At 49.8% G+C, this 17644-nt stretch overlaps 8 protein-coding genes across 8 annotated transcripts; 4 read left to right on the top strand and 4 right to left on the bottom strand.

Moving 5' to 3' along the window:
• Positions 1-52: 52 nt before the first annotated feature.
• I303_108480 (uncharacterized protein) lies at positions 53-4323 on the bottom strand (the record flags this gene model as incomplete). The annotated part of the gene is made up of 3 exons (XM_018410471.1): positions 53-2958; positions 3018-3874; positions 3923-4323. The coding sequence occupies 3 exons, from the start codon at positions 4321-4323 to the stop codon at positions 53-55; spliced, it is 4164 nt and encodes a 1387-aa protein (XP_018260280.1).
• A 972-nt stretch (positions 4324-5295) lies between these two features.
• Positions 5296-5926, top strand: I303_108479 (uncharacterized protein; the record flags this gene model as incomplete). The annotated part of the gene is made up of 4 exons (XM_018410472.1): positions 5296-5394; positions 5481-5524; positions 5589-5697; positions 5777-5926. 4 exons carry the CDS (start codon positions 5296-5298, stop codon positions 5924-5926), a joined length of 402 nt encoding a protein of 133 aa, XP_018260281.1.
• Positions 5927-7360: 1434 nt separating this feature from the next.
• Positions 7361-9092, top strand: I303_108478 (uncharacterized protein; the record flags this gene model as incomplete). Its single annotated transcript, XM_018410473.1, has 4 exons — positions 7361-7622; positions 7697-8536; positions 8605-8726; positions 8796-9092. 4 exons carry the CDS (start codon positions 7361-7363, stop codon positions 9090-9092), a joined length of 1521 nt encoding a protein of 506 aa, XP_018260282.1.
• Positions 9093-9413: 321 nt separating this feature from the next.
• I303_108477 (uncharacterized protein) lies at positions 9414-10678 on the bottom strand (the record flags this gene model as incomplete). The annotated part of the gene is made up of 6 exons (XM_065969850.1): positions 9414-9631; positions 9688-9750; positions 9800-9878; positions 9940-10037; positions 10099-10261; positions 10322-10678. 6 exons carry the CDS (start codon positions 10676-10678, stop codon positions 9414-9416), a joined length of 978 nt encoding a protein of 325 aa, XP_065825922.1.
• Positions 10679-11111: 433 nt separating this feature from the next.
• On the top strand, positions 11112-12150 carry I303_108476 (uncharacterized protein; the record flags this gene model as incomplete). The annotated part of the gene is made up of 3 exons (XM_018410475.1): positions 11112-11198; positions 11269-11720; positions 11775-12150. The coding sequence occupies 3 exons, from the start codon at positions 11112-11114 to the stop codon at positions 12148-12150; spliced, it is 915 nt and encodes a 304-aa protein (XP_018260284.1).
• Positions 12151-12229: 79 nt separating this feature from the next.
• I303_108475 (uncharacterized protein) lies at positions 12230-13538 on the bottom strand (the record flags this gene model as incomplete). The annotated part of the gene is made up of 2 exons (XM_065969849.1): positions 12230-12932; positions 13024-13538. The coding sequence occupies 2 exons, from the start codon at positions 13536-13538 to the stop codon at positions 12230-12232; spliced, it is 1218 nt and encodes a 405-aa protein (XP_065825921.1).
• A 510-nt stretch (positions 13539-14048) lies between these two features.
• Positions 14049-15770, bottom strand: I303_108474 (uncharacterized protein; the record flags this gene model as incomplete). The annotated part of the gene is made up of 10 exons (XM_018410477.1): positions 14049-14084; positions 14145-14158; positions 14225-14330; positions 14396-14605; positions 14665-14724; positions 14778-14850; positions 14905-15000; positions 15133-15251; positions 15392-15556; positions 15660-15770. 10 exons carry the CDS (start codon positions 15768-15770, stop codon positions 14049-14051), a joined length of 990 nt encoding a protein of 329 aa, XP_018260286.1.
• Positions 15771-16248: 478 nt separating this feature from the next.
• I303_108473 (uncharacterized protein) lies at positions 16249-17338 on the top strand (the record flags this gene model as incomplete). The annotated part of the gene is made up of 7 exons (XM_018410478.1): positions 16249-16265; positions 16345-16436; positions 16506-16564; positions 16627-16737; positions 16802-17062; positions 17127-17188; positions 17248-17338. 7 exons carry the CDS (start codon positions 16249-16251, stop codon positions 17336-17338), a joined length of 693 nt encoding a protein of 230 aa, XP_018260287.1.
• Between the last annotated feature and the right edge of the window lie 306 nt (positions 17339-17644).

Here is a 17644-nt window from a genome sequence, read left to right as displayed (position 1 = left end):
GTGTAGCCTAAAATTAAAATACGAGATTCCCATCCTGCCCAGCTTATCGGTGTCAGACACCTGCCCCTATTAGCCGCCAGCGATGCCTTCTGACTATTCTAGACTTCTCATTGAGTTTTTCTTGCTGTGACCCGCTAGCTGTTTTAGTTGGATCCAACAAATCGATTGACCTGCCAGGCCTAGGTAGGCGCTTCGCTAACGCGGAACGGGGTGATCCAACGTGCGTGGCTGAGGTAGCAGGCCTAGTCGATGTTGGAAGCCCCTGTGTCCTCGTTAGGATACTCCGTTTAGCTGGACCGGTAAATTGGCCGACAGCTTCTCCGTCGACCGAGAACGCCGGCGGATCAGCAGCTGGTAGCGGGTCAACTTCCGTCTGTGGATCCGAGTCGCCCGGATCTGGTGCGGGAGGCTGGTTTCCGTTATCTGTCGGCGATGACTCGGCTGGGGGTGGCCCTGAGTCTGAGGAAGGCGATGGCTCAGGGTTGTCTGGAGTAGGCGATGGAGCTGGGACTTCTGAGAAGCTTGTACTCTCGGGCTGGGAGTTGGATGAAGACTCTGATGGAGGTGGTGGTTCAAAGGAAGTGCTTTGCTCCTGCGGTGTCTGCGATGAGGACTCGGTTGGTGTTGCAGACACCTGCTGCTCGGAAGAGAATTGTTCGCCCGAGTCTGGTTGCTGTGAGCTTGATAACGAAGGAGAGGGAGGCGGAGGCTCGACTGCGTGTGTGGAGGTAGTGACTTCAGTTATTGAAGTGGTATGGCTCGATATCTCGGTGGAGAATATTGTTTGGCTGGTGATATCTGTTATAGACGTTGTTTCCCGAGCTGTTTCAGTGATTGAAGCTTGAAAGGTGGATGTAGCTGTTGTGGCGGTCTGGAATATATCAATGTCAGTTGAAGTTATGTATTCTGTAGTATATGAAGTTTCAGTCACCGAGATCTGAAAGGTATTCACGTCCGTAGTGGAAGTTTGCAAAGTCACCGAACTTTGAACGGTATTCACATTGGTTGAGGTTGTAAATTCTGTGGCTGTGGCCGACGAGGTGTGCGTCACGGATGTTTGAACGGTTGCCGTATTTGTGGTAGAAGAGGTTGCCGTGGTAGCGGTCTGAAAAGTGGCTGTATGAGTAGTGGAAGAACGCAAGGTAGCCACTTCCGTCGTACTTGTTGCCGAGGTCTCGGTTGTCAAGCGCTGAAAAGTCGAGACGTCGGTGGTAGTCTGCTGGAGGGTAGCGGTTTGGGTGGCTGAAGCTCGAAATGTGGAAGTAGAGGTTGTGACCATCGCTTTGTTCGATGTGTAGCCTGAGATGGCGGACTTGTTAGACGTATCAGGACGTGTGACTGGTGACTGACTGAGGGCGGAAGATTGGGGGGCTGAAGTGTGAAATCTTGAGGGATCAGTCTCAGTCTGGATGGTCATCATCGGCTGCGAAGATGGAAGCTTCTGCGTAGTCGTTAGATACCCGAATGAATATGTTGCAGGCTCCTTGGTGCTGCTCGCAAACGTTGTCGGCGACGCCAATCCAGTTGATATCGCAGAAGGGGATATGGACATCGATGACTCATACGAGGTCCTGATAGTCGCGGATGCTGTAGGAGGAAGTTCTGAGCTCACTACGCCCGATTGAGGATATGAGACTCGGGCAGCCGTCGACGAGTATGCGTTGATCGAACTTCGAGTCGTGGCAGCAGCTGCCTGAGTCGTTGCAAGAGTAGTTGGCTTGGCAGGTGGTGCAGACGGCGGACGCGGCGGCGGGGGTGGATCTTGAGTAGCAGTCTGATATGCCTGAGTCTGCCCAGCTTGAACAGGTACCTCAGCTTTGGCGTTACAATTCACGCCGCATCCCTCTTCCTCTTCAGCGCCTAGACTATCAGCGATGGCGCCTGCCCATCCCCATCGACCTACTCCTTCTTCGCCACCATCACCTCCCCATCCCCCTGCCCCGAATCCACCCCATCCGCCGCCGCCGCCTCCTCCACCCCACCCTCCCCCACCAAAGCCACCCATACCACGTTTGGCTCGCCGATGACGCCGTCGCCGTCCGACGGCCGCCTGTATCGGTAACGCGCTGAAATCTGGAGGGGCAGTCGAAGTTTTCAGCGGAGTTGTAACATCCTCTGTTTGCTCAGGCGCCGATGCTAACGAAGACGCTGGACTGCTGACCGGAGCAGTATCTGAAGGTGCATTGACTGATGCAGTCGATACGACGGCTGAAGTTTTGATCGGCATGGTGGCAGCATGCTCAGCAAAGGACATCGGGGTGATTTCAGAGGACTCTGTCGTGTTATCACTTGTCGATCCGGCTTCTGATGCTGACATGGCGTCTTCAATTGTCGAGAGACTTGAGCTGTCCATAGGATCCCCAGGTGATGCTGTTGTGTCGGTATCTCTCATCGTACCTGCGGTCGGATACACGACTGTGGTAATAGTCTCGTCCACGTAGACTTGAGTGGGTGACTCCGTCGTCGTTGCGGTCGTCGATGCAAACGAGGTCATGATAGGTGTGGACTCTTCAGCGGATTTGAACTCAACAGCGGATATGGATGATGATACCTCTTCAGTTGGATCTGGGGAGCTAGTAGTACTGGCGCCTGCGGCACTGACGCTTTCGGCTATCGAGGATATTGACGTATTTTCAGGACTCATGGTGAACGGCTCTATCGTGACGCTTGGGATACCTGCATTGGCGTTCTCTATTTCCGCCGAAGCTGCACTTGAAGTTTCCGGGCTGACAGCTGAAGGGGCAGGAGAAGTCGAAGGTGAAGTGGTTTCGGAAGAGACGATTGTACCGTTAGTTTCAAGGGCGCTAGAAGAGTCATTTGAGCTGGAAGCGCTTATGGCCATAGAAGTCAGCTCATTCGTATTGGAGGAGGTGAACGTGCTAGCGGCTGTCGAGCTCGTCTCTGAATCTTCTGCCGCCACGACATCTTGGGTATACGGTGAGGAAGAGCTTGCCGTGGCTAATTGTCACGTAGCACCCGTCAATCATTATACTACGAGCTGAAGATGAACGACTCACAAGGCCCGGGCGAATCTGTGATGACGCCCTCAGTCTTTGTTGCCAAGCTATTAGTGGGCTTTGATGCAGAGATAGCGGTATCGGTCGCAGATGTAACTGCATCTTCTGTCTGTCTAGTCAGGGTCTCCTGCTCCTCGGACTGGGAATCCAGTATTATAGTGGTGGTGTCTGGGATAGCTGAGAGAGCGGCAGAGGTCACCTCATTCATTTCAGCGGATGTTGGCGAAGCCTCCGATGCATCCGCGGTCGCCGAGCCTATCCCAGAGTTTGGTGAAGCACTCTCGGGCTCTGAGGATACTGCCATGGTGACAGTAGTCGTATCTTGTACAGCGGCGACCGATGGCTGGCTGCTGGGATTGACAATGTACGTGGAGTTCGATTGGGGGGTCGACGAAGGAAACGTGGTTGTCAATTCAGCGGTTCCAGCTGTCTCGCTTGTGACGGTAGTATTGATGATAGACGGTTCCGTGGCAGTCGAAGTGGCTTCGACTAAGCTTTCAGTCGATGCTGGTAGTGTCATAGTGAGGCTGTTCGAAGTGACGAGCCCCAGGCTCGTGTCGGTCGTCTGAGTTCCTGTACTTGATATGTGGAAATCTGTAGCTGTGACCGTCACGCCTTGCTGATCAGTCGCAGAACCCAAAAGTGACGCAGCCTTTAAGGAGAGAGTGGTCGAAATCGAAGTCGAGCTATGGCCAATAGAAGATGACAGCGAGGGGTCCGAGGTAGAAGAGGTCGAGGAGCCATTTGAATGGTCGTTACTGAGAGTGATTGCTTGTTGCCAAGCGGGATCATCCTTGTTTTGAGCAGTTGGGTCGGGGATGACAAGATCTGATGGCAAGATCTTGTCCGAAGTCGAGCTGCCAATCCGATCAGGTCAAATTCCAGCAGTGCTCCATGACACTCACCAAACTAAGGCTTGCTGATTCGACGGATCCACAACCGATTCTCCAGTGACATTGTCATACAATGATCCTTCTTCGTCCCATCGTAATGTTCTCCCCAGCAGGTACATGACCGTCATCTGGCTAATAATCATTGCACACTCCGGCCTACCGCCGTCTATGCCAGCATAAATTCCAATACTTGAGGCTGCACCATCACCTTCATTCGACATGGGCCACGGTATCGCTTCGGTTCCAGAGCTAGGACATATTGGAACCATCGAGGTGATTGTCATAGGCGATTGCAAAGCGGCTATCTCGGCGAGAACGATACACGCTTGGGACGACGAGATTGTAATTGTACCTGAAGATTGGCCTCGAGCCAGCTCAATCGCAAGAAGAAGATTCAAGAAGGCTACAAACATCTTGCGCGGATTGCTGAGGGGGGTTCAGAAGTGATTTGAGAGGTTTTGAGGTGTCGGCAAATTATAACAAATGAGTGTGAATACTTATGTGGTGTATGTCTGTGTGTTCATGAGTGATAGATACCAGTCCGGTGCTAGTTGTGTCCAGGGCAACAGATGCCAGTAGAGGAGGATGAATGATTGGATAGGAAATGAAAGCGACGTTCGGAAAAGGAAATGAACGAATTAGACAAGAGCGGATGTTCCAGCTCTTCACGACACTGGACTGAACAAACGGTCTCGTCTGCATGGAGTTGAAATATGCTAAGATTGACCATTAGGATAAATTAGTCTGAAGATGTACCATAAATGTGGACAATCAAAGGGACCCTGTGGAAGGAGTTTCAAATTTTCCTGCCTTTCACCTAACGAAGAAGAATGGCCGAATGAAGACAAAGGTAAAAGGACCTTCGTGTGGATCAATGATATCTCCTGGAAGGTGGTGCTTCAAGTCTGCATTGGGTACGCATGCCATTGCCAGACCTGACGAGGCCACAGTGGCTGGCTCCGCACAGGCTAACGCTGTGCAAGAGACTGCATCCGAATAAATGGGGAAGAATGCATGCCACTCTGCCACTACACCCTGGAGTAGAAGATGCACCGTGTGAAAGTGGGGGTGATCCCGGAATGTTATGTTATGTGATGCAATCCGTGTTCTTTATAACCGGACTAACCACCAAAAGTCATCACCCACTTCCGAGTAAGGCCATCTCACACTGACATAACCTTCATCCCACACATGATAGTAAATCGCACAAAGTGACACTTGTCCGGTCACGCTCACCACTGACTCCACCAAGAGCCCCTCTTCAAATATACGATTCTCCCAACAGACCTGAGCCGGCATTCAAACAAATCCCATCACGACTGCCCATACTTCACAACCGTGGTCGCACCGATAAGAAATCGCTATCTGCTGAACGGATCAGTATCATGGGCCGGACGTTCCGCATATATCTCGCTGGAGAAGCGGTCTTGAGCTGCAAGCAGTGTGGGAACCATCTAGCTGTAACGGAAGGTATCATGTCTAGGGTGAGTACATGCATGTAATTATCGGTGGCAAATCGTTCAGAGACTGCTTGTCTGTGACTAGTGCTGACAGGGGTTGCCATGCTAAGCAATTTACCGGCCAACATGGGAGAGCGCTCCTGGTGCAGCAAGTGTGAGTATGAGGAGCTTCTGCCGACGTACATCGTATGGAGCGCATTCTGAGCCCGTTCATGTAGGGTCAATACGTATACAGGCGATGCAGAAGATAGAGAAATGAGGACCGGGCGACACACGGTCAGGGACGTGTATTGCAGGGTGTGTCATTCGACTCTGGGCTGGAAATATGTGAGTTGGAGAATCAGTTGTGGTTGCCATGTCATGTCTGGTATAGGCAGATGTTTTGAATGCTAACCGATGCATACAGGACTTCGCCTTCGAACATGATCAGAAATATAAGGAAGGGAAATACATCCTCGAAAGGGAGATGATAGCCGAGAAACCAGAATCAAAGCGGGATACTGGTCGTCCGCGAATAGAGGAACTGCCGGTACGGGAATTGTTGGCAAGGGTGTAATCCACACCATCGATCACTCACTCAATCTCTTAACGTTTCATCCTGATTTGTCACACTGTATCGTTAAATCCCCAAACCTCATACTTGTTGTTGTCATCTGTTCCACTCTTATCCTACCTACCCTTGTTTGCTGTTCCCATCATACGTCACCTATTAATCATTCGGTTGTTCATCGGGCCTTGAGATACCCATTATTCCTGTTTGTACACGGTGTATATCGATCATGAACCGAGTTATCTATTCACTGAAAGAATCGAAACAATATCCTGGATATTTGGCCATTGATACCTTCTCCTCGCACTTTAATACTGAAGGATAGGAGACCTATTAGTCAGTATTCCATTCAGCGTCCTCCCAACGGCTTATCGCAATCCCCTAGTAGTGCGAGGATCACAATCCATCATGATGAATACCTCATGAAAGATATACGGAAGGCTCGTCGTATCGATATGATCTCCTTTGACAGGGAGAACGTTGGACTCAAAGGTAAGTTCCTTTGAGTCCCAAGCTTCGACTGCAAAAGTAGCTCCCGGCCTCTGACGCGGTCTCAGCATGATCAAGCTGATAAACCCCTGATGTTCTCAGGCTGTCTCAATCTGCCAGTCAATTCATTCATGCCAATCCCCTGATTGTCATCCCGGTATACAATTTTGGCGAAATACCGATGTTGACCAACGGTTGATTAGCGCTCAATGCGACATCGTCCGACTCCAAGCCGTGTTTGCGGGATTGCAGGTGTGTCCACGACTCAGAAATCAATAAACAGCGCCTTCAAAAGCGATTTGACGGCAAGTAGGGACCGCGATACTGAACGATACAATCCCCATCACGATATTTTCTCGCGCTGCTGATGGTTAAACCCGGTCTTATTGGATCCATTGAGACAATAACCTACTGACCTACTGACCTTTCATAAAGTAGCTGTTATGACAGAGTGTCTCGTCTGATCGTTTGTACCAGCTCCGATGCCAGTGAAAGGACTTCTTATGGGATTGATCATTGATTATAGTCAAATACCTGAGAGGACCAAAGGCCCGACCTTTCACTTCTCATGTTTCCCTTGGCGAGATAAAACGTATTCATCGAAACGTTTGAATTTCCTTTGTGGTTTCTGCCCTTTCGCATAGACTGAGATATTCCTGTCCTTTGAGTCGCCCTGACTAATACCTAGATTCATCAATCTCTCTCAGCTCTCATGATTGCATGCACTTCTTCCTAAATTTTCTCATCAAGCCACTCATGATCCGTTTATCCCCTCTCAATCAAAAACACGATTGTGCAATACACCTTCTGACCAAAATAAAATAAAATCAAAAACGGTTCTAAAATTGTCGAGCAAGTGATCATTCACTGACGGTTATAATCCTGCACAATCTTGAACACTTCACAACTCACATCTCGCTCACGACCTCACTCACAACCGATTAAAACAACATGTCTGACAGTGGATATCAAGTCATGGCCTTGTCGCCGGAAACTTCCCCACAGACACCAAACATCACTCCCTCGCCGCCTCTGAGACAACTTTCCATGTCTGTTCCGCTTGCCTTATCGGCGGACGGCTCCTCGGCGATTCATGCAAGTCCCGTACCACCGCCTAGGGATATCCGAGCCCTACTATCCCATTCTCCGCCTTTGACCCCTAGATCGTGCAAGAGTTCATCTACCAGTCCAGATCTCAAAAAGCTGGACAAACGTGAGTCACATCGGCTTGAGCAGTACTCTCCTTTGACCCCAGTCCTCTGAGCTAATCTATCAAATGCCGCACAGGTTCCACTGCTTCTCCTTCAAACTTCTCAAGGAATTTGCCGCCACTTACTCGAACACCTCCAATATTGCCTCGACCGCCCATCGGGCTCAGCCTTGCTGGGCCAAGTGGCAATGGTCGAGGTACTGGAATTGGTCTTGATGCTTTTCGACTGGGCTCGCCACCCAAGCAACATCCTCAACCAGGAACCGCTACCTCACACCACCACACCAGGTCCTTTTGGGTTCCGTCGTCCACCCGTAACGACCAAAGATCACAGCATCAGAGGTTGGCTTCATTGCCATCCATCCATACTGGTCATAGGGAAAAGACTGTCTATCGGACCCCAGTATGCATTGCTTCTCAACGCAGCTTCCCAATGTCAACACTTACACCGGTTACTCAAGGCGAAATTTCGTCCACGATCTCTGGGCGGGAAAGCGCTTATCAACCCCCGCCTCATCACAGACACCAATCGTTGAGCTATTCTTCACACACGCCCCTATTTCAAGATGAGCCGGTGACACATCGAAGACACCCATCAAGTGGAGATGCTGTGATCCGATTCGCCTCTCACCCCTTGCATCGCCCTGCGTGGGCTGCGCCTCCCCCACCACCGGCCCATGCGATCTCGATACCAGGTCGAACTCAGACCATGGCTAGACCAAGACTTCAGATACACCCATATGCTCCCCCCAGAATGGATCCCAGATACTACTCGGCCGGAGGGCTGGGCATGCAAACGCATACACACCCGGGTCTGGCTCACGGTGGCCATATATTGGGTTATGGCAGAGAAATCGTATTCACAAGTCCTTCAAGCGGCATCAGTCCGGGAAGCTTCAAGGCTCCAAGAAAGCGAGGTAAGCTCGTCTTCATGCGTGGGGCCCGTGAGACAGAAGATCAGATACTGACAAAGGAGCTTTCACAGCCGATGACTCGCAGCTTGCGATACTCAACGATGTGTTCGAGAAGACGGCATATCCCTCAACGGATGAAAGGGATGAGTTAGCTAGGAAATTGGGCATGACTTCGCGAAGCGTTCAGATATGGGTAAGTTTTGTCCCCATACAGTGATCGAAGGAATCTGCCGGGGCTTAGCTGATGGCCATGAGCAAGTAGTTTCAAAACCGCCGTCGAGCAGTCAAGGTAGACGCGCAATCAGCGGTCCAACGCGCTGAAGCAGAGGTTGACACCCAACTCATGATTCGCGGACCTGCGCCGAACATACCAAGACCTTATCCAGTTCACACGAGGCATCGAAGCGAGAGTCAAGAGGAAGTACCACTTCAGCCTATCGTAAGCGCAATCGATTTGTCGAAGGAGCGGGTGTTTGCATTGTTTCCAACGACTAGACCCCCTCTGGTAGCCAGTCAAAGTGATATGGTAATGGTGAAGAGCGAGGTCATGACCCCGTAATCAGCCTTGTCGGTCATGGGAGTCCGGATAGCACGCTTCGAAACTTCGGAGGGGCAGTGCTGGGGGTGATGTGAGCTGCACATCTCAAAGGGCACAGCGGACATAATCGGGATGTTAGAGACTGAAGCGGATTGCAGTCAAGCAGCGCTGCGATGCGGATCACTTGAGAAATAATGAGAAGTCCATTGCTAATACCTATGTACAACTTGATAAATCCGATCACAGCAAATAATATGAATCTCACAGTCTATTCATTCCGAGATCATGGTCCACAATATCCCTTTCAGTCATTGATATGCCGAGCAACAGGGAAATATCCATCTACTCTCCTCGATCACTGGTGGCTCCGATACTGCCTCTACTCCTACTTCTGCTCAAAGCCAGTCCATCGGGTCCCACAATTGCAGCGTATTGACCACGCTTCGGATCGTTCTGCCGTTTAGCCAACGTCTTCTTGACCTTCCGTTCGGGTCGGACGACGATGACCGGTACAGGGGAATGTGATACTGCGAATCGAGACACGGATCCCATGCCGGGCGCTGTATGAATGATGATCAGGACAAAGACATGACTTGGGCAGGTGCATAGGACATACCTCCTAACGCTCTGCCCCAGGTTTGAAATTTGCTCCGTATTCCTTTGGTACCCACGACCAAGGCTATCAAGATGTGAGCTGTTGTTCAGTTTCACGATGGCAGCCAACTTACAATCGGGTCGATACAACGCAATCATCTTGAGCAGGATCTCTGTGACCTTTCCAGCAACAAATTCGACGATGACCGATATCTGTATGCCATAATCATCAGTTCAAATTCAGCCTAATGGGCATGAATTGAATAATGCTTACCCTCCTGTCATCTGCTTCATTGTTCTTTTGCAGGACGGTCTGCAGCAGCCGTTGAGCATCCTCCCGAAGCTCGTCCTGAGCTTCCGGCGATTGACGTTCTGCCAAACGAAACGCGAATCAATATACGTCATGAAACGTAGGTGTTGGAGCTGGACTCACCACCTTCGTCCATTTCGATCACCCTGATAGCCACCACCTCATCCCCGTCCTCCACCAATTCCGACATCAACCAATCTAAGGCATCTTCACCTGATTCATCGGGCGATACCGCTACCGCGAAGACTCTCGTGTTTCTCGATCGTTTATACCCTTCACTCTTAGCCTACAGGAGCCCATGAATCAGCAGTGGTATGCGTATGATAGCCTGCCTCAATGGACCTACTTGGCAAGTGAAAGCAAACAAAGCCGCTGGTCCAGCTTCGAATGCCTCGAACCCGACTTTCCTCCTGTATTTCCCGTCGTTTGGCCCTTGCCCACTTGAATTCGTTCTTGTGCGCGGGAACCCGGCTGATCCAGAATGGTGCATTGCAGAAGGCAAGTTTGCGTATGATTCGTGATGCGACGATTTCGGTCGTTCGGGTATTTGCACTGATACACGTGATGATGAATTAGTAGTGCCGGTCTGGGGCAAGGTCGAGAAGCTTGGTGAGGGTGATGGCGAAACAGTATTTGATATCGAGCTGGAAGGCGTCTCGCCAGGAGATGACTGTGAATGTCGAAGTACGGGTCTGAGAGACATGTCGAGTAGATTATATGTATGAAAGGAGTGATCAAGGGTAAGTCAGGCAGCCGGTGAGAAGTCAGCCGCAGGTTCGACTGATGGTGACGTTATCTGAATAGATTATTCAGCGTAACAGAAGCTGGCCTGGATCGAGATGGTGTCTTGACGCTGCGAGGATCACGGTATTTGATGATGCCAAGTATATTGTATGATGATGATGATGATGAATGTTATAATGTGATATCGAGGGAGATAAGGAGGAAATCGAGTCGTTGAATGACGGAGGTCATGTTGTTGCGCGGCGGCAGAATAAAGACATGATATAACGAACGGATCAACGTCAACATCCGGAACACCGCCCACATACATGGAACAACGATACCGACAACATAAATGGCTCGCTCAACAGATACATGAAGGTATCAGACATGTCTAGCTAGGAGCATTGATTATGCCAGTATGTACGAATTGTGCGTACCCAGCCGATCATGTGTATACTACGTACAAGACGAAATCCAACATCAGGCTGGGCGTCTGCGTGAGTACTGTGTCTCCAAGTCATATATCTACTTTTTCAGGTTCAGCATGACTGATCTTGTAATGTACAGCCTAGATGCGACCAATTTCTGGATCCATTGATCGAGCACCCGGATCTCATCATACTGCTCGACCTAATTTTGCTCAAACCTAGAGTATTCCTTCATTTACTGTTCAACCGAGGTTCACCTCCCTTCGATGCAGATAAGGGCGTCGAGATCGCTAAACCTCAACGGCAGGCGATCCGAAGACAGAAGCTCTATAAGGATGCATGGACCATGGGATCTATCAGCATACTGGCCGAAAGCATCGTGCGATTTTTGCCGACCGTTACATCATTGAACGAGGTCAGCGTCAGCCAAATCATCGTCACCTGCAGCTGCGTACTGCTAGAGACCATTGCTCAACATGTCATTACATCGTATTTGGCATTATTGGCCCTCAGAATCAGGGCTTGGTATCCTGCTGGCAACGACCGCGTTGTCCCAGTCGACAAGCGGGATGGTCGCCGCGAGAATTTCTTGTCAGTAAATACTTTTATATGACATGTCCTAGCGCTGATGCAGCCTGATGACAGGCCGATTCTAATCTCTCTGACATTACTGTACACATCGTTAATTCCACTTCTGCTGCAACTAGTCCTATCGATATGGTACACTCCACCGCCATCGATTCACGAACATCTGCCTGCGACAGCTAGTGACATATCTCTGCTTTCGACATTGCCAATCAAATTTCCTGTCGAGTTGCTCGAGCTGGAGGCCGCACTCCATCACGCATGGTCACGCTCGGATAGGATATGGATAGGAACGAGACTGCTGGGAGGTATGAGTGCAGGATTTGGTCTGAGAGTACTGCTACCCACCAAGCCTTGGGAGACTACGGCAATCGTTTTAGCAGGATGGATGGGAGCGGCGCTGATAGCGCAATGGCTACAGCTTGACCGAGCGTGACAGATATCATTGGGGCAATCCTGCATGTACACTGAATGGAAAGCTACAGTAGCAGAGACCGTTATGATATTCGGGTCAACTAATATTTGCGTGCCAGATCCAAAGCTCGACCGAATCTTTCAGGATCGAAGCCTAATATGTCTCCTTTATCTCTCTTCTCGTGGTTTTCTCGCTCCCACTGAGTACCGGTCTTAAGTCCGCCTGGTGTACGCCTCCCTTCTTCCTCCTCTTCTGCTATGGGATCGATATCTGCCCGGCGAGGAGGCGGAGAAGGTAATCTACGTGGTGTTGCGTCTCCATCTTCTCCATTCGCGGTTCCATCCACGTCCAACAGCTTGTTCTTGACATTATGTGTGGCCTCCGAAGCAGCTTGCCTATTTCCGGGTGTATAGGACGGTTGTATGTCAAGTTCCGTAGGGTCAAATTCGGATTCCGTATCTGAAACAGCACTTGTAGTCGACTCGCTGGACACACTACCAGCCCGAGGCGGTGGTGATCCAGGTATTGTGCGCAGACTTCCTCGCCTGTTCGGCGATCCTGCTCGATCCGACGATGGTTCGTGGTGTTCCTCATCTTCTTCGACCGTGCGTAGGCTTGACACTGAGCCCGATAGTGCTGGAGCAGAGACTGAGGAGGTGAGACCTGATCCTGAGGTCGATGCTGAGGATGTGTCGGACGTGACAGAACTCTGAGACGATTGCGAGGATGAACGCCTTTTGACTTTGCCCCATAGTGCTTTTGCACCTTGCATCGCTACTGCACCCAAGTCGACAGCTTCGCTACTGCAGAGTCACGACGTCAGATCAGCTTCGACTCCAATACGACCGCTTGGAGCGATTCTTCACATCTGATAGGCGAAAGCAGACCGCTTACCCGCTCTTCTCGCTATAATGCCTTTTGTAATTTTCCCAATCTTCATCAGTCAACATGATCTTGTTGACGTTTCGCGGTCCACCAGCTCCGCCTGCTGTACTACCACCTCCACCTCCGATGAGGTGTTTACGGGATGCTACACCGATACTGATGGAGTTACGTCGTTTTAGCTCATTTGGGATGGTCGGCAAGGGTGCAAACGATATCTTCGGTGTGGATGCCCTTCTGGTCGATAGATTTGCCGGATGAGGAGATGAGGTGGAACGGGCTAATGGGGAGGTGGATGCAAGCGATGAAGATGATCCTGTAGCTATTGATGACGAGGATGAAAGCGGGAAAGACGTGAAGGCAGAGGTTTCCGGTAGAGGAGTGGTAGTCCGAGGTGGACTGGGCAACTTGACTGTCGTAGCCGGCCTTCCGGTCCCATTGAGCAAGATTGAGGCGGATGGTTTTGTCGGTGAAAAGGACGGATTCGGAGGTATCAAGAGCGATTGGGATGATTCGACAGATGACATGATCAATGTGATGTATGTTATGGTTTGAGATCCATCTCAGTCTCTCATTCGAAACGGCAGCGTCTATCGTCCAGTAAAGCCGAGACTTGCTGATGAGGAGACGGCTTTCGTACACAGCCTGGAGTTCGTCGTTGCTGCTGTGAGGATCACTGAGGCGAAAGTCGTTAACAAGGTGGGCTCTGTAGGTTATATTTTTCTGCTTGCGAATGCTGCCCCCACTAGGAATACTTTAAAAGGAATCCTTAATGGGGCCCTTAAAGTGGTGCCCTGCTTTACGTCATCGGTCCTTCATAGCCGGTACTGAGTCTAACTTTACATTCACACATATCTCGAGAACAAGGTAAAATCGCATGTATGTGTACAAAAGGTTGGAATCTGAGATACGTTAAAAGCGTCAATGTCGTTCAAGTGTTAAATTAAGGATAGGATTGAGTGTGGTTCGCGCTCGGATTATAGTTGTTGAACTGAAAGGCGACTGATCAGCGGCTGTATGTTTGTTGACACGCTTTCTCACTTACTTTGCGCGATCAAGAATTGCTTTTCATCCTATCATCAACGCGGTACGTCAGCATGTCCTTACGCATCCCAGTAATTGAGAAGACATACGTTGAATTGTTCGTCTGGAGTGCCAAGTTAGTAAGATATAAGCCAATAGTCAAGACTCTCACTGTTGTGTAATTACGCACCATCTTTATCATTATGGAATTCCTTCAAAAATACCAACAACTTGTCCTTGTTTCTCCTCAGTATCGTAGCAATCTGCGCAGGTTTATTGGGATTCGCCACGAACACCTTAAGAGAGTATTAGTCAGCTGAATCGCTCGCCTCGTAAAGTGATCTGGTTCCAGGCGACTCACCTTGAATACGTGGAACGCTTCAAACTGAATGTTTCTGCTTTTATCCCTCAGGAAGTTCATCATCATTTTCAAATTCGCCTCAGAAGCGATATAGCGGGTCATGATGGAATAATTAGCTCTGTCTAGTAGGATCTCGCCGAGCAGCTTAAGCGATTGTCGTTTCGTTACGTAGTTCGCTGACAAGACAAGGGTTGTGTACATGTTGAAGAACTGCTACCGAGTCAGCTGACTTACTCTGCGCTATAAGGCTGCCGTTTGACAAGGCTTACTCGATCATAATTGGCGTCTAGGTATTGAGCGACCATCGGTTTATGACGTGTAAGCGTTTCCTGCGTTATCCGTATCAGTCGAACAGTCCGTTTACGTTTCAAGGATAAATTACCTTCATGCATCCAAATGCATCGCATGATATACCAAATGTCGTATTTTCGATGTAATTGGGAAACGTATAGAATCTGATTTGATTTGGTTAGCGGGACTGGACCTGACAATACCACTTCGACACTTACTGCTCGGAATACAGCAGTATTCTAGCCAAAGGTTCATACCGCAGCATTTCCTTTAGTATCATCCCTGTATTCAATGCAATGTCCGGGTTTGCATATCTGAAAGAGATGCGGCGAGGCGTTTCAGATCAGCATGGTCAATCTCAAACACTCCCGCTTACCCCTAGTGAGGTAAGCAGGCTTGTGCGGAGTGGAGGTGAAGTTGATGTGAGTAAGGTTGACCAGACATACCCTTTCAGAGTGTTGAAAATGATATCCGGTCGAGTAGCAATGGTGTCAACCGTCGGCGACCTTGATCCTATTTGACGGCGAAGAAGGGTATTGTAGATATGGCAGACATCCTTTCGAGCCTTCAGGTTGAACGAAAGCATGTCAGCGAGATGTTCCCTCTGTGCGCTTTTTTGAGCGATGGATGGCAGGTTTGGCCAAGACCTTGCTTCAGCTTGAGTCGTGTGAGAAAGGGTTAGAGATGAGAGTAGTGCCGACTGACCTCAAAGTCGAATTTGCCCAGATGTATGACCATCAGGCTCAAAAGATCCTGCGCATATACTTCATTGGCCACTTGAGCTATGACATCAGGTGATGGTTCCGAATCATTCTCCCCCGAAAGCGCATTCTTTGTGGCAGCCAGCAGCCGAGAGACTTCCTCATTTATCTGGCTCAGACAAGCAGTGAAGGGTAAGCACGTACTTGCATTGAACAGTCAGAGGAGCGCAAATAAATGAGCGCCCAACGTAAAATGGACGTTTTATGCTCACTCTCTTTCGGCCCTCTCCTGCAGCCGACTGATCAAGCTTCACGATATACTCTTTCAAACTCTTCACAGTCTCAGCTGGTGTTCGGGTCTTTTGTCTGTTGAAGAAGTTCATGATGGGCGGGATGTGAACGATTGTTCCTTTGAGAGGTGGATTGGGCTCTGAAGTGTGTCGACAGCTGAGCTGATGTGTAACGCAATACTGTCGTTATTGTCACCCCTTTTGGACACAGCGACCGGGACGATACCGCCAAAGTGCCAAGCCTCTATCTGCTTATGTGGAGTAGGCCGTATGGTCAAGAGATGAAGTATGTCGAGCTCAAAAGGTAAGAGAAGAATGAGAACAGGTCAATGAATAGCGAGGAGCAAATGAGACTGAACAGGACGCGCCTCTTACTCATATTTACCCTGAAAAGCAAAATGATATGCGGCAAGGCAATTTACGTAATGACGGGTCATTTCACGTTTGCCACCGCGACGGCTCAGACAAATACGTCAATTGTATCACCATACATCTTCAACAACTTCGTCCATCCATACTGCAAGCTGATCAACTTGACCAATTACCTGCTTTATTAGAGTCGACCCCAAAGATGGACAATTCACCGACGTCAGTGTGACAAATATTCCCCGAGCCGATCTGCCTCGGTGCAGCGGATCAGTCCGAGCTGACATGCCTCGTACCATAGCGCTTTGTTCGAGAATTACGATGAGGACTTCAAGCAGCTCTTGGCGAGTTTGAAGGGAAAGCTGGAAGGCGATGTCAAGCAACTCAAGGGTGGTAAGTCACGATCCTCCCTCGAAATGAGGTCACTGAGGCCATACACTGAAGAGCTGACGGCGCTTCCAGAACAACGGAAAGCTGCGCTGAAGAAGGTGTCGGAGGAGCTTGATGAGGCTGAAGAAATTGTAAGATCAGGTCTGCTACACTCCAACCGGGATTGTGATTTGACGATTCGCGCTCCCTTCAGGTTGCTCAAATGGAAGTTGAGCTTCCTTCAATGCCGGTATCGATCCGACAGACTTACCAAGGTCGTCTCGCGACGTCGAAACAAGGGCTCGAGAAGGTGAAAAAGACCCTGGTAAGCCACCCCTGCGTTCTGTCATGAAAGTCTTGCCCGTATAGCTCATTGCCTCTTTGGACAGCGGGATGTCCGATCCGAAAACCAACGGAATGAATTGCTCGCTGGCCCTGGCGGCTTCCCCAACTCCGATGACCCATACACGGACGATCCATCAGCTTATTCTGCACGAACTAGGTTATTACAAGGCACGGAAACTCTGGCAGATGGCTCAAGGAGGCTAGACAATGCTCATAGGATAGCTTTGGAGACGGAAGATGTCGGCGGGGAGATCTTGAGGAATTTGCGAGGACAACGAGAGCAAATTGAGCATACCCGAGATACCGTTAGTGGACCACTTGACATTCGCATGACATCTTTGTTGATAGTCATTGATTCCATATTCATAGCTCGTCCAAGCCGACTCGTCAATCGACAGAGCTGCCGGTACGCTGAAGAAGATGATCTACAAGTGAGTTGGAACACTTTCAACGATGCCGCTTACGCCCTCGCTGACTACCTTTCGCATAGAATGTATCAACAAAAGTTCCTTTCAGCAGGAATCATCGCTGTTCTTGTGATCCTCATCTTGATCGTCCTGTACTCGAAGTTGTTCAGATAGGCAAGAGCAAAATCACTATAGGGCCTAGCTCACACCCGGCACATCGAATGATGAACGTCTAATCTGGTCCGATCGGTGGCAAGCGCTCCGTAGTTGGCTCCTTATACCCGTTGTATACCTTGACCTGACAGGTCAAGAAAAGCTAGAATGTATCGTTACGGATCTGGAAGTTCATGACGAAAGCATTGCTGAACGCTGGCGAGTCGACTCACCTGAGTGAATAAAGGAGATACATGCCTTCCTTTGTTTGAGAGAACCTTTGTGTTAAGGCTTCTGGCGCGCTGATGACTGAGACAGCATTACTAT

This window comes from Kwoniella dejecticola, chromosome 11 (assembly GCF_000512565.2).
Source record: "Kwoniella dejecticola CBS 10117 chromosome 11, complete sequence".
NCBI classification, from domain to species: domain Eukaryota; kingdom Fungi; phylum Basidiomycota; class Tremellomycetes; order Tremellales; family Cryptococcaceae; genus Kwoniella; species Kwoniella dejecticola.
Note: the sequence above shows the minus strand (reverse complement) of the source record. Positions and strands in the feature narration are given on the sequence as shown.